At 37.7% G+C, this 15,760-nt stretch overlaps 1 protein-coding gene across 4 annotated transcripts in view; it reads right to left on the bottom strand.

Moving 5' to 3' along the window:
• ZNF704 (zinc finger protein 704) overlaps nt 1-15,760 on the bottom strand; it is a 90,484-nt gene that overhangs the window by 67,765 nt on the left and 6,959 nt on the right. For 2 of the 4 annotated variants that reach the window (XM_064507365.1, XM_064507366.1), the window contains exon 2: nt 6,346-6,593. In XM_064507365.1, the coding sequence (XP_064363435.1) occupies nt 6,346-6,593 (248 nt within the window). Of the gene's footprint in view, nt 1-6,345; nt 6,594-7,028; nt 7,142-13,886; nt 14,706-15,760 lie in introns of those variants that run through there. The other 2 variants (XM_026100678.2, XM_026100679.2) reach the window with 2 other exon arrangements.

Raw genomic sequence — 15,760 nt, 5'->3', positions numbered from 1 at the left:
TTATTCATGATGAGTAAGCTTCGTATCCCTCATAGTTCAATCACTCTTTAATCACAACCTGCTCTCACAGGATCAAGTATAGCAAAACAGGCTGAAAGACCACAACCACACAGAGCTGGTGTTATATCAAACTGGGTGAAAATCACTATCAAATGCAAAAGATTACTAGTAAAGGACAGAAAAAGCACTTTGCTTTGTCAATGAGATTAAGTTTACATTCAGCTTTAGACATGAGTGAAAAATCTCAGAGTAACTTTATCTCATCCAAGATCTGCACTTTAACAAGAATATCAAATGGATAAAATCATAACAAAATCCTTCAGGACTGTCTAAGGCTGATGAAAAAAATAAATTGTATCAGTGACATAACTGTTCCATCACAAGGTGATAGTGATTTGACACAATGTTATGGTAAGGCTAGTAATACAGTCACACAGAGCAGTATTACCTAGAAACTCTCAGATACACAATACAACACAGGTTAGAAACAGGTAACCAACAAAAAGAAACAAGGAAAAGAAAGAGGATACATTATGCAGACTTTCAGAGTAAATTTTCCTACAGCAGTCAATGCTACACATAAACATCATTTTCAAAAAATTATCTTATCTGACATAGCAATGTGGCTCTTTGGCAATGGGGACTTCCGAATCTTAAGGCCTGAGTCCAGGTCTGTCGATGGTATTTATAGCAGGCTCAACCATCCCTACGTTCAGCCATCTCTTGAATGGGACAGTCCTACTCAATGTGTCCTCCATTCCTTAGCATTCTCGAGACTTGATCCATCTCATCATTTGATAGATAACTTTCCTATAATTTGAAAGTAGTCACAAACCGATCTACTAATGTTAACTTCTCTGTCTCAACATCATAAGAAGCTGGTTCCAAATTTTTGGCAATAAACGCTATCCACCAGTCGCTAGTCAGGTAATCTGGAATATCTCATTTCAGTTAAATGAGCCGTGTGACTTTTGGTGTGCTGCTTTGGCTTTGTGGTAACTAGTAAGCACCTGCCGAGGTTTTATTAGCAATTTAATCTACAAGTTTTCATTAAACTTCTGGTACATTGCTTTCTTGTGCCCCAGTCAAATTAAAGGCTTCTAAAGTTTTAAGCACATATACAGTCCTTCTTATAAGGGAAAGAATATTTAGTATTAGAAAGCAGCATCAAGAAATACATGATTTTAATACCTCAAAATGTGCTAACAGACTGATCTCTGATTTTTTTTGTTGTTGTTGTTGTTAAAATCTCTTTTCCCTGGTAACAATCGGATCCCAGAAGACACCTTTTTGCAGCAGACAATGATGAGCAGTTCACAATCAATACTGAATATAATTAAGCTCTAATGACTGCTTGGGTGAAATCCAATCAAACTGCACATAAAGTCTATCAAAACAAAGTAACAATTTAGTACTTCAATAATTAGCTGGTGTGGCTATTTGGAGAAGCCAATTCTAAATGCATGGTGTTGCCAACAATTAACATTCAGAACCCCTGAAATAGAGGGTGCATTTGAAGTTTTTCCTCTAGGAGTAACTCTCATTACACAAAGAACATGGTTTTCATTGTAAATTCTCTATCATGGATGCATAGAAAATAAAATTTGACAAATGATAAGACTCAATCCATGGGGTGGTGGAAAAAAAGCTTGAAAGTGATTTTGAGCTAGAAGGCAGGCTAGAGAGCTCAGAAGCTTACAGTGCTATATTCAGAAAGTCTGAAGTACAGGCTGTATTGCTTGGCCTTTTGTTTTCATTCATTTGACTGAAAAGCATCAGCAGCCGACAAATAGTTGATTCTTTCTGGTGATACCCAATCAATCTATTCTACCTAAAATGTGTGGAACACAGAAAAGGAGCTCTCCCAGGAGAACACTGGCATTTTGTAAAACAGATTGAGAAAAATCACATATGATGATCCCTAATTAAATGGAACGTCTCTGCATAAACAGAAGAGAACAACTTGACCATCAGGATCTTTCTCCCACAAGTATATTGTGAAGTCCTCCTAGTGAGAGTATCATAGTTAAGCTGAGACTGCTTTTGATTTTAGAGTCAGGCTCCTGGAGAGTTTTGGCTAAGAAAACATGCAAATGTTGCTATTGAAATGCATGGGGCATAATCAATCACGCCCAGCAGGCCTTACGGATCAACAACAAACTCTAATCAGAAGGTTGCCCAGAGCAACATTCCTGGAGAGACCAGGCAAGAAAATCACTTCAGGATGAAAATACGTAACTGCTAATACTGGTTTCTTTATAATGATTGTCAGAAAATACAGCTAAATTTATTTTGGTACAATTTGTTTGTAGCTATTCTAGAAGGATATAAAGAGGCAATGGGAGAGACAATTCCTAAAGACATTGCATTTATTTATTTTCAAATAAATTATGTATTTCCCATTAAATTATAAACTGATTAGCAGAGAAAGTACAGATACATGAATAAAAATTAATTTTGTAGTAACAGAGCACCTGTTTTAAAGAAAAGAGAGCAAAAATCCAGTAAGTTATGATCATGGTTAATGACACTGCTAAATATCAGTGAACCAAAAGAATACAGGAATTGGAGGTTTTTACTGGAAAACAAAAAAACTACTTTCACACTACAGGAAGTATGTAATCACCTAAGGTCTGGCTTTGGCTTTTCCTCTGTAAGCACAAAGTTAATGTATAAAAAGTTAGGCAGTTAGAAAGTTTGAGTTTCTTTCATTCTTTTTGAGGGGAGACAGGATACAGGAGGACTGGGAAGGGGAGAAAGAAGTGGTAATGGGATAATACAAATTTCACAGTATTTTGAGACCATCTAGCAAAACACTAACAAAACAAAACTATTAAACACCTCCCAGGCATCAGAGGAGTAAGAGTGATGACTGCCCACTTTCCTCCTTGATTCTCAAAACCTTCTGGATGTTTCAAGTTACTCTCTTCTGGAACATGAGAAAGGACACCAGTACTGGAACTAAAACGTAAGTTATAAAGGGTTTCCAGATACACATGATCAAAACACTTCTGTCTAAAAGGAGTGTTAACCTCAATACCATTTTCAGACATTCATCCTCATACTTAGCTCTGAAAGAAGGAAACTTCATCCCTTACCACTCTTTTAAGGGGCTCACTACTGCTAAAAGCACACGCTCTCCTTCCTCCTCACCTCCCATCTCAGCCTGCCTGTGCCGCACCAAATCCCGTCCCTTCAGCATGACTTGCATGCTCACAGCTGCGGTATCAGAAGCCCAGGCTTTTGCATGTTTTTGTTGCTGACTTGCTCTGGCAGCGAGTGTAGATTTTGATAAGTAACTGATGAAAACAGAAATGAGCAGAAAGGCTCTGTTAACTTCTACACCGCTGTCTACTGGGGATATCATCTTTGATTGCAGCTGACCTCTGTAGGTGCAGCTGCCCAAAACACCAACAGACCTGCGCTCACTTCTGCATACGATCCAACACCATTATTCCCTCCATGACACCACTCCCTTTTCAGAAAATATCCTTCTACCACCCAGATCCTGCAGATCTGTTCCGTGTTTCATCACTCCTGTTTGAACTGCAGGTCATTCTGAAGCATATTTTCCTTTGCTGTGTACATAAAATTTCAATTCTCACAGACAACTGCATTTATAGGCAAGTTGTCAGATCACTCTCTCCAAGACACCAGCCCTTTATACACCAAAACTACTGGCATTTCCCTGAAATTATCCTTTTAGTTCTCTTTTTATATTAAATAATTCATCTACTCAAGCATAACAGTTTCATTTACACCCATCTGAGTTTCGAAAGTGGGAGAGTTTTATATAATTCATAATTTTTGTTCCAAATAACCAAATTAGGAAATCTAAAAAGAGAAAAGCATCATGTTGACAACCTTGTATTTCATTTTTACAAACCAAAACAAAGTGAATGAAAAAGTCACAACTTTTTCCCTATTTTAACCCCCAAGGCACTCCCAATAAAGCATATAAGGCAGAGACAGATAGAAAACAAAGGTCTACAGTTATTACACAAGATGAAATATAAAAAGCCAATAATAAAATTTAAAGTCTAGTTTACATTCCAGTATTAAAATTCTCTTGCCTGTAATAAAATATTTATTTTACACCTGCTACATTTATTCTGACACTATTACTTTAAAGAGCTGTCCTACAAAGCATCTTGAATATGCCAGGAATTTGATGGTTAAGACGCCTGCCCTGTACACAGAAGACCTCAGTTCAAGTCATTGTCCCAAATACAACAAAAGAAGAACCTGAACTCATATCTTCCACACTCCAGGCAAGTCTGTAACTGTTGGGCTATTAATTGGTTTTGTGCTCTAAATTTGTCTTTTTCTCTCTAAATTTTTATTTAAAAGTGTTTTTAAAAAAATTCTAAAGTGTCTGTATTTTTCATTAGATTCCCCTTTTCTAGCACATGCATGCGACATGGCCACAAGACTGTCAGTATTCCGGAGTTGTATCTAGCAGCATTTCAGTGCACCTCCGAACAAAGTACCCCAAATTCCTGCAACTGAATTAAGACGTTTTCACATTTCTAATATCATAGTCTATATACAGTAATTAAAGCACTGCACCACTACTGCAGCTGTATGTCTGACAAGTGATATTTATTATGCCACTGTTTTCTGAACTCTCAGTTATTTTGGATATAGTGTCATACAACGATTTTCATTGCTATTCACTGGTCCTACCCATTGATTCATTCATCCTTAAACAGAAAAAGAAAAACAAAAACCCTGTCTAAATGTTCATGAATTTTGTCTCTTTTACAACTATCATTATGAGAGCCAGAGCAAAATTGGCAAAACTACTGCCTTCAGACTTTAGGAAAATGATGATGATCCTGTTCTGGATGATATGGCAAAATCTGCTGTTTTATGTTACTTTTTAAAAAAGGAAGGAAATCAAAAAACAACAAAATATCCAGTCTGACTACATATTTTTAAGTGGCATCATAGAAAATAAACTTGAAAGGCATTTCTCTGAATACTATGAGTAGTGAATTTACCAGGCAGACTAGAAAATCTTTGCAGGCAGACTGATGCCAACAAGAAATAACAAACAACAAAAAATAATCTCCCACCAACTTGTCATCTTGAAACATAAATTACACATTTCATTGTCAGTATTTCACCAACGATACTAGTTAATCTATTTAGCATTCCTGAATATGTTTCTTTTATATTGATTTTCAGCATTTTCTAGAGTACTCATTCTCTTTCTCTGTCTCTCAAAGCAAATCAGTCCTTCCCCAAAGTTCAGAAGATTTTAGATTCTTTATTTTCTAGATCCTTTTCTTTAAATCACTAGCCAGTATGAAATTCTCAGTTTCTTGTTCTATTGTTCCACTTAAATGTCAGAAAGAAACAAAAATATACAAACAAGCATTGATTTTCTTGCTGTGATGTCTGTCAAGCCTCAGATTACAGAACAACTATTTTTCTGCAAATAATTCCCTATAAATGGTTTCTAATTAAAAGTGCAACTGCCCAGATGAGAGTGCTGAGGTCACAGAAATTTATATATGAGTTCACAGTAGATCCTCAAGAAATAAGAAATTAAAAAGCAATACCAAAAACCCCAAATCCCTTTTTTGTACAAATTTGATTTCTCTGCATTGGGCCTTCCTCAATACTTTCTTTATTAATCCATTTCACAGACTGTTTTACAAGCCAGCTGAATATGTCTAGCTAGGGACATAACAGAAAATAAGCTAATACATCCTCACTACCCAGAATAAGTCACTGTATGCTCCCTGAGCATAGCGTGGCTGCAGGTGTGATTAAAGAAAAAAGAAAAGCAAACTGCTAATGAGTACGATGATTCTTGCCTCTCTCTCATTTAGAGCACCACTTATCAGGCAAAGGTGAAGCTGGGTCAGCAATCTCTGCCGGTTAAAATATGTGCTCTTCTGGAGATGTCTCAGTCACAGGCCATTATGTTAAGCAACAAACAAACCTCTCATCTACATACATTGTTCTTCTAATAGTCATTTGATTTCTTTCTCATCACCCCTTTCTTTATGCACTGATAGGGTATACTATTTGGTATGAAGTCTCCATAAGACACTAGGGCACTGCAGGTCAGTGGACTAGAGCACAGCACGCTCTGCACAGCTCCCACACCATGAAGAGCAAAGGCGATGCAGAGTCCAGTATTTCAGATGATCTCAGTTCCTGCAACTAGTGTTTTCAGTTTGCCAACAAATATCTCTAAAGTACTCAACCTTTCATTGACTTTGGACTGTTTGGAAATGAATACCAGTCTTGCCAGTTTCCAGTACCATTTATCAAACTTGCCTCTAATATCACATTAAAAAAGCAAAACAAAGAAAAGAAGTCTTCCCTTACCTTGCTGGAGGCACATCAATATTTGAAGAAACAACCTTGCGCTTCTGTTCAAGAAGGCAAATAGAACGAGTGTTTTCCTTTTCATACTCATGAACTCTGTTTGTTTTTTTGGTCTCTGCTGTTTTTAAATCTTCCTCCTTTGTGGCAAACAGGAGAAACTGTTGGTCTGGCAGTTTTTGACTGATGTCACTTTTTACATCCTCCTGTTGAAATGCAGGGAAGGTCATTTCACGCTTGATGCTGGCTGCCTGCAAAATTAAAAGCAATTATTAAATTTTCCTTCCTCTAATTCTCCTAAAAAGTAGGGAGAAAAAATACCCCTAGTCATTTACTTCTAATTAGCTCTTTGAATCAGAACACACCATTTTTTTGCCCTTCATAAATTCTGGCATTAATTTCTCACCAGTGTTGAAGACAATCCAGGAAAAGAAGCAATTCTTGGCTTTCTGATAAAATAATCAGTTTTCTCTTAATACTAAACCAAAAAGGTAGTTGAATTGGAATGCTTTAAGACACAGTATATATAACTTGCATGTCATGCACACATATTTGTACTGCATAACTTCATTCAAAAGCAATCCTAGTTGCCTCCCTCCTAAAATTCTTGTAAAAAAGTCAGAATTTATACAGAAGGCTTTCTAAAAGGCAACCAAGAAACTAAAGAACTTATGAGAGCCACTTACTGGATTCTTTAGCAGTTATTTTTGTAAAGGAGGACTTCTCCACGAGCAGAAAAGTAATTTACTAAGATCCACTCAGCTGCTAAAGGCAGAGGAGACCAACTAAAGCTGGCAGGACCTCCAAGAGTAGCCCGGCCAGCTTTATCATGGAGAGCCAGTGGTGAGGAGCATGCAAACGGACAGCAATCGTGTCCCTTGTCTCTAAATCTTCACATCTGCTGCTTCCCATCAGACAAACAAACAGGTATCTTAACAACTACACTCCCTGGAATACAGTCTGCTGGTGTTCATAAAACAAACCAGTGCAGGTTTTCAGGTCAACAGCAGAAAAGGCTACTAGAACAAAGCTGCTCTTTCTTCCTAGCAAATAAAATAAAGTCCAGTACCCATATTTTCCTCTGAAATACAGTTTCCTGGCCACTTCCTCAACTTCCCGGGGGGGGAAGACCTATCTTACAGGCTGTTACAAACTGCTCCTCCTGCTCAGCCTCCTGCCAGCCACAGGTCTGGCTCCTTCAGCCTCTCAGCCCTCTGATTCCCACACGGCCATACACAGCTTCTCCTGAAGGGAACACATGCTGCAAGACATGGTGCTAACCAGAAGTATCTGCTGGTGCTGCTATTTCTGCATATCTGCACCTTTAATATTAGAAGCTTTGACTGCTAACTTGCCAGAAGCCCATGAGATGCACAGAGGCAGCAACGCCCTCACCCCTAAAACAAAGCAACAACTCAACAGTAAAGCAGAATACAGCCTGCAGCAATGCCTAGTTGTCCCAACTTGCATAGATGTAGGTCCACAGTATAGGGGCCACTTTGGAAAAATCTGGAAGCCTTCCGGGACTTGCACACTGGATTTTTAGACACATTAATACTAATCTTTACAGCGGAGAACTCCAGGATATGCTATCCTTCAATATTAACAGCGCAAACACCGAGCCACTCTAAAATTCCCGTGACTGTTTCCAAAGCCAGCTCAATTTCACACCAACAGAACTCTGCAATCACAAAATGAGATTAAATAGAAATCCTTTCCTATGTAAACTCTGATACTTTCCTACTACTCCTTTTTATCATTCAAAAAACAAATATATGTATATATACATACGTACACATAAATAAATAAATACATAATTTTTTTAAAAAGCATAGATGATCTTCTTTCCTTAAATCTCCCTATTTATAGCTTTCAAACCTTCGCAGGTGTAAAAATGGTGCAAGTTATTTTAAGCTCACAGAAAGGCAATCTTGCCAAGGTAATTTTGTTTAGCTATGTAAAGTACACGTCATCACTAACATAAATACTTAGGACATATGACTTAACATGTCCCATTCTGGTGTTACCGTAGAAGAACTTTTGGGAGTTGTTTCAAAAACGAAAATGGAATGCTTCCTTTATGAATGTAAATAGTAGAAAAAGTTAGTTGTTTTATACTTACTCACATACAAATAGATGACATTACCAAGGAAGTTTGTTTGGAAGACAAAAGAGTCAACATGTGATCACTCAGAATTAAGAGAGAGATGCTTTCGGAGACCATCAAGTGCCACAGTAACTTGACTGACCAGCTTCTTTGTTTTTTGGTAAATATGTTGATTATGAATCCTAACGAATACTGTTTTCAAGTTCCACACCGTGATCACTCACAATGCAGAGGCAATATAGCCGATTTTTAATATATCCTTCCAGCTAAGTTCATTAACTGTTCTGTCATATCTTATCAGGAGCTTTTTTTCCTTCACATATTCCTTTTGATAGTCCTATTAATCTGTAACAAGTTTCACCAAAAACATAGCAGAAGACCTGGTCCAAGCAGATATACCCTGTTTCAGATAGCAATTAACATAACATCAATTTATTTTAACTTACTTCTGGTACTTTTTATTTATCTTTCTCGCAGCTATTCTTATACTGTATGATTATATTGTTTGATAATGGTTTGGCTATTCTTCTCATCATACCACAGTATTTGCTACCTTATTGCCTGCAGTATCCCCTGCTGATGAAAATTTCCAGAGTTTTCCACATCCACACAGTTAATTATCATTCAAACAAGCCATTTTATATTAAGGTAACTGCTCTTCTATGTAGTTCATTGCATAATTTCACCCTCAAACCAAAAGTAATATTCAACTTGCTTTCAACCAAGTGCTTTGTAACCTGGCCTCAGGCAACTGACATTGCTTGAAAATTCACATTTCAGTTACAGAAAACTAAGTTATAAATGATGTGCAACTTTTAAATTTAACTTTGTTTCCATCTGCAGTTGGTTTTGTTACCACCACCTCTCTTTGACAACTTCCCTCCTATTGTCATTGGATATGTGAAACTTTTGATATGCCACTGCTTAGAAACGACAGTTCACTATTACCTGCATCTTAACCCGTACAGCTCAGTTCTGACATGTGTATGTACCTGGGTTCTGCTTTCTTTAACCTTTCTGCTGCATTTCAAAAAAATGCTTCTTTATGTGGCAGGCCTTCCCACTCACTCTCCTTTGTTTTCAACATCTAATAGCAAGACCATTTTCAGGAACTGCTTCAAAGACACAAACTGGGTCACAGAGTCATCTCTCCCTCTTTATTTGGAAACACTGATGCTCTGAGTTCAGTGGTATGGTGTTGTGGCAGCCGTACCCCATCAAACCACAGAGACAGCTGCTGTTTCAATGGGAGAGTTTGGTAACCTGTTCCTGCAAAGACTGAAAGAAGTTTCTTGCTTTGGTTTCTAAGCAGAAACTTTACTAAAGAAGAGAAATAATTTTAGTTTCTGTTTTGAGGTTGCCAAGACAATGGCATATATTTAGGTTGAGGTTATATTTTTAGGCTTTTTTCTTGTTCCATTACTATTTTTTTTAATTCAAGAAGTTTAATATTCTACATTACAGCTAAATGATTACCACATCATTAATGATTTTCAGTTTTCATTAGTACATTATAACTTTTCATGGCATAAGCCATCTTAACCTGCCTATAAAAACTTGTATTTGGTAAAACCATAACCAAGTTAGTCTTGAAATTCACATGCCCCAAATAGGACCATGCGACTGCAATGGAAGTCCTGCCCAAATTAAAGCATGCTCAACATCAACAGAATTTTTAGGGAATTTAGAGAATTTTTTCTTCAGACTGCAATTTTCCCAGAGTTTATGACTAAACGTATTTGCAGTCAATTTTGCTATGCCCAAAAGCATATCACTGATCAGATGACCACATTACAGTCAATTTAATTCCAGTTAAATTTGAGCTTGGATTTTGCTCTGAACAGCAAATAATCTTTTTTCCCCCTAGTCATTTGCTGATCAAATAGGTCAAGTATTGAACCACCTAGCCAAAGGATCAGTAACCACTAGAATAAGTAGACCTATCTGATAATATTTACATGCAAACTGTAAGAATTAAATCCAATACATGTAATCGCAAGTACAACACGATTGGGCTTTAGCTTCTTCCCTTGCTTCTGATGTATTGCTGCTTAAAAAGTTAAGTTAGTTATTTTCAAATAGTTTGCTAACATTTAACGGGCCTTAAGATGTCTGTGGTTCCTATACAAGGCAAAGTATTAATCTCCCCGGAATATTAGCTGCATTTATCTGTATGTGATCCAAATATATAGAAATACACCTTCAGATGTAAAAACTGACTCCCATCTGAGCTCTTTCAAAGTTCCAATATTTTTGTGCAATACCTGTCAATACAGGTGAGCACATCAGGGGCACTGCCCTTATTTTTAACATGGTTTGTGACGGTCTACACCGTCACAATGAAAAAACAATCAAAAGAACTGTCATGCCACATATTGTGCATGCTTTGCTCTCAGTTTTATAAACAACTCAAAGACTAATTTACCAACAAGAAATTGGGCTGTGGGCACTGAATATGATGGAACTGCACAAAAAGAAAGCAGCTGGATAGCACAGAGCATCGTTTAGATGAACAGCAACTGCATCTAACCCCACAACTCAATGTAGCTTCTTCAGTGATGCTACATTAATTTACGCCAGCTGAAAATCTGGCCGCACGTGTGATCGCATCTGTCTGCCAAGAAACAAGGCAGCAAACAGCAGCTTTGCAGAACAGAGCTTATGTCCTACTGTCAGGCAGCAGGACGGGAGCGAGAGCCCAGCAGGCCACTCCGACCTTCTGGGGACACTGGCTAACTTGTATTTTTTTTCACATGTCTATCGGGACTGTGGAAGGCCTAAAGCATGCCTGAGAAAGCCCTCTCTGCACAGTCTGAATCCCAGGACTCAGCCTGGGTAAATTAAATAATCTTGAGACTGTAGCCTATTTACACCATTATGTTTATTTCACATAGATTAAAGAGCTCATTTTATAAAAGAAAAAGTATGTCTAAAACTTATAAAAAATATCTTACATGGGGAGAGAGAAGTATCTGTATGAAACTTTACTGCATCCAGAATTCGTAAAAAAATGTCCTAGTGGGAATATGCTTTGGGAAACTAGCTGCTTAAAGAAAACACCTGCATCTTAACCTTCTTGATGCCATGTTTCCACTTTTTTTTTCCCCCAAACTTCCTTTTGTCTCTCTCAACCCTAAAATTATACTTCCATCATTTCAACTGGCATCCAAACAGGCTGTAAGTGGATTTCAGCCCCCACGTGACTTCACTCCAAGAACCAACAAGATCTCTTATAAGCTACACTAGTTGTTTTCCAGTCTTGGGCTTTTTTTTTCCCCTCTGCCTTTTTTTTTTTAAACAGATAATCACCCAACACACTGTCCCCATTTGCAATAAATCTACATTGTCCACAATAAAACATTTTAACTTCATTCTGAGTCCCAGATGGATTTACATTAAAACTATATAGCTGTCAACATGATACAGTTGAAGATGGGAATTCTTAATTTCTATTTGAGTTACTACATAATTAGTTGGTCTAATTACACACACACACAAAAACTTTTAATTAATAGTAAAGACAATAGTAGCCACAAGACAGTTTAGTACTGGCCAACCTGCAAAACGTCTCTATTGTTTTTTTACAGGCAATTATTCCATCCTGGCTTTATGACCATCTGTTTCCATTTTCTAAAATAGACATAACCATGCTGTGTGTTATGGACCACTCATAAAAATTCAGTCTGATAAGAAAACAAAAGTCATGAGATTTTTTTAAACAAGGCTTTAACACCATTTTTGATCCACTACAGAATAAAAACATAGCTTGATGGGAAAGGGGAAATAGGAATCAATATATTTCAGTCTAGCAGTATTAATGGGAAGTATTAATGCATACAAAATAATGAAATGAATATATTTAATATCATACACATTTTAAAAGTTCAGCCAAAATGAGAGATCAATAGCTGTAAGCCTATTTTCAGGCACAGCCCTATCTGCAACAATGAGGTTATGCTCTGGGATAAGGACAATTCTACCCATTTTCTGAACATTAGAGAAAAATCATGAGTAAAGTTCACAGCAAAATACAACAAGCACCAATGAGAAACACTGAAGTTACCACCAAGATAACATGACACAAGTAAAAAATACATATATTTAAATTAAATCCCTGGAAGGACAAAGGTTTTGGTTTATTCTTACTAATTCATACAGTATTTTCAGTTCAAGTTCTCTTTTAAGAGTTCTTTATGTAAAAAGAATCTCATTTTTCCACCCCAAAACTGCATTATCACTGGAAGGAAAGACTGTGTTGTACAAACCAAATTTCCATTCCACTATAAATCTCTATTCATACATGAATACAAAGAGATAAGACAGATTGTTGTAACGATGCTGGGAAATGCTCTGCCCTGAATTTCAATGTATTATTACATTTTGGAGTATACTTTGCATTTAATTGCTTGCTTCATGAGTGGTTGCTCATTACACATAAACTGTGTCAATCTAATCACTTTAAGCATTTGTAAACTGCTGCTCTCTAACAATACGAAAGATGATGCATTTTAAGGTCACTGTAAGTGTTCTCTCCAATAGGTAAGTGGGATCACAGTATTCATTTTCAACCCGGCTAGGGCAAAGTCTGTATCTCCATCATTTGACTGAATACAAAACTGTCTAGAGTAGATTTTTTTTTTTAATATTAAAATACAAATCTAAACGTTTATGCTGGAAGGATTCATAATGGTGCTAGACAGCAACAGCTGGAGTAAGCAAGAAGCTTCTATCCTTTCATTTTAACGTGTATGTCTGCACTAATCTGGCTATACATAATTTACCTGGAAAAAGTGTATCCCCCAGCACCAGCATAAGGTACTCCTGAATTATACAGCATATGTACAGATGAATGACCAAAACACTCACCCATACCTATAAGCCCATACCCACATCTGAAAATCTGATACTCATCTGGGTAGCTCTTGTACCCCATATAGAACAATCATCAACTTAAGACATCTGAAATGCTGTTTCGTGCACAAAACTTTCTGCAAGAACTGATGAAAGCAGCATAGAAGTCAGTGAAGCTGGAGAGAGGGCTGGTAATAAGACGGGGAGGGAGAGAGAGGAAAACTAGGAATTCATGGATGTTCTCATACATCTTTTTTGGTTCTAAACTAATTCACACATAGTATAGCCTTTTTTCCCTCTGTCACATGATCACAGGGATAAAGATGTGAAAGCATGGCAGTTTCCTTTTCCATCTGAAGCACAACCTTAACAAGTTTCCTACAAAAATAAATATACATGCCATCATGTCTAAGAAAATCAGATTACAATGATAATTACAAAATAAAATTATTCCTAATGATTATTAATACTAATCATTGAATAAGTTCATCTTCAGAATTTGGTTGCAATGTTTACAATTAAAAAAACAAAAAACAAACCTCCAACGCTCTGAATTTTGGATATTCTGCATATGGAAGTGGATTACCTGTGGATCCAAACCCCCAGAAGTCCTTCTTCCCATCCAGAGTTCTGAAAACTTGGATAGCTGGATTTCACTTTGAGTCTGCTGCCATAAACAGAAATTTCTGGAAGGATCTCAGAAGAGCACTTAAGCCCTATCTTCCTTTTTTTAAAAAGAAAACAAACCAACCTGCAAAAACGCACTGCCCCTAAATATCTAAAAAGTTAGAATCTAGGCTGGAAAGCCTTAAACAGAAGGAAAGTTAAGGATCATATTAGAAGCTAGGCTGGAAAGCCTTAAACAGAAGGAAAGTGAAGGATGGTATTTGCCAGAAACAGTTTCATTTTTTCATTCAGCAATCTTTTTATTGCATTTTAAGCACCGCTAAATGTGCTTACCATTGAACTCCAGGGTATTCCACAGGATGCAAGTTAAAAGGGACTTGGCTAGCCATGGATGGGAAGCCGTAACTGGTCTTCCAATTATTGGTTTCACAAACAGCGAGTTTAAAATTAACTAATCCAATGATCGCATTTTCTCCAAGCAGCACACATGCCTGGTTTTGTGACTCGGAAAGTACCCTGTGATACAATATGGTCTTCTCACCTCTCCAGCACCTGCCATCCCATGCCATGTGAATATGTTTTAGCAGTCTGTAACGCTGTCGGGGTACACAAAGGACTTGGCTTGGGCTGTGCGCAGGATGCAAGAGGGACAGAAACTGTGCAGACTGGGCTGGCCAAAGGGCAGTAAAGAACAGAAGAACAGGATGCACCTATGTCTGTCTGTCCATCTCTGGGAAAGTTTGGCAAAATTGAAACTGGGACTAAAAAAATTAGTGTATTATTGTGGGGTAGCAGGGAAGTTTGTTAAAATCCAAATATTTTTGCTCTTATTTCTGCTACAGTTATTAGTTACAATTAAAAGCTGTAATTAGTGAGTACAATTACATCAGGTGTATTGCACACTTGTGTTTTTCATCTGCAGTGGAAGCTTTCCCACTCTGTTTGGATAGATATAGATAGTGAGTATCACTAGTGGAAAGAAAGGCATATTAACTTTCAAGATCTCTTTCAAACAAGGTATGAAGAGGTGTGTGATTTCTGATGTCAGAAGCTGTCACCTGATTTTAAAGGATGTCAGCTAAGGAGAGACTGCAGATGGAAGAACCCCTATAAGGGCATGAAATTTTCATCTATTTGTCCAAACAAGATGGAAAAAGAGTCTTCACTCAAATATTTTTTTAAATGATGGGACTGCAGTAAAATAAAACTGAGGAAGTTCTCAGTTGTATCAGCTGCTGTCACTTCCGGATGAAATAGGCACTGTGAATGAAAGCTACATGGGCCAGTGCTGATCCTTACCAGAATGAGATATTGCAAGATCAGTATTATGCACACATTTTTACCTCCTCTAACTGATCTAGACTCTGGAAGTAGAAAGCATGATCGTTAAAGGAGATGAACAAGGAGCATGGCTACCAGTTAAGAGCTTCTCCCAAAGCTGTGTTTGGCTCCAGATAAAAGCATTCCCAGTTTTCCCCTCAGAGGGGGAGAGGTGTCAGTAGAGATGTTCATTTATCTACACAGAGAAGCAGGATCGAAGAGTTTGATCTCACGTGAGACCACCGATCAACAGCAGTTATCCCTGGAAGCCACAGAACAACACTAGTGGGAACATCCAGAACTCAAACATGACCTTAGCCTCCTCAGTTACTCGAGAAACCAACCCCCTACCAAACCACTGCGAACTAGAAGGATGCGACAGTAGGCCTCCTGGGAGGAAAGCCTTCACGAAGAACCCCAAACCCAATGTAAGTCTGTGAGCAGCCCAGCTGGTCAGCTCAAAGGCAGGAAGGACTAGAAGGATGCGACAGTAGGCCTCCTGGGAGAAAAGCC

This window comes from Dromaius novaehollandiae, chromosome 2 (assembly GCF_036370855.1).
Source record: "Dromaius novaehollandiae isolate bDroNov1 chromosome 2, bDroNov1.hap1, whole genome shotgun sequence".
Lineage (NCBI taxonomy): Eukaryota > Metazoa > Chordata > Aves > Casuariiformes > Dromaiidae > Dromaius > Dromaius novaehollandiae.
The sequence above is the reverse complement of the archived record's forward strand: the minus strand, read 5'-3'. Positions and strand labels throughout refer to the sequence as shown.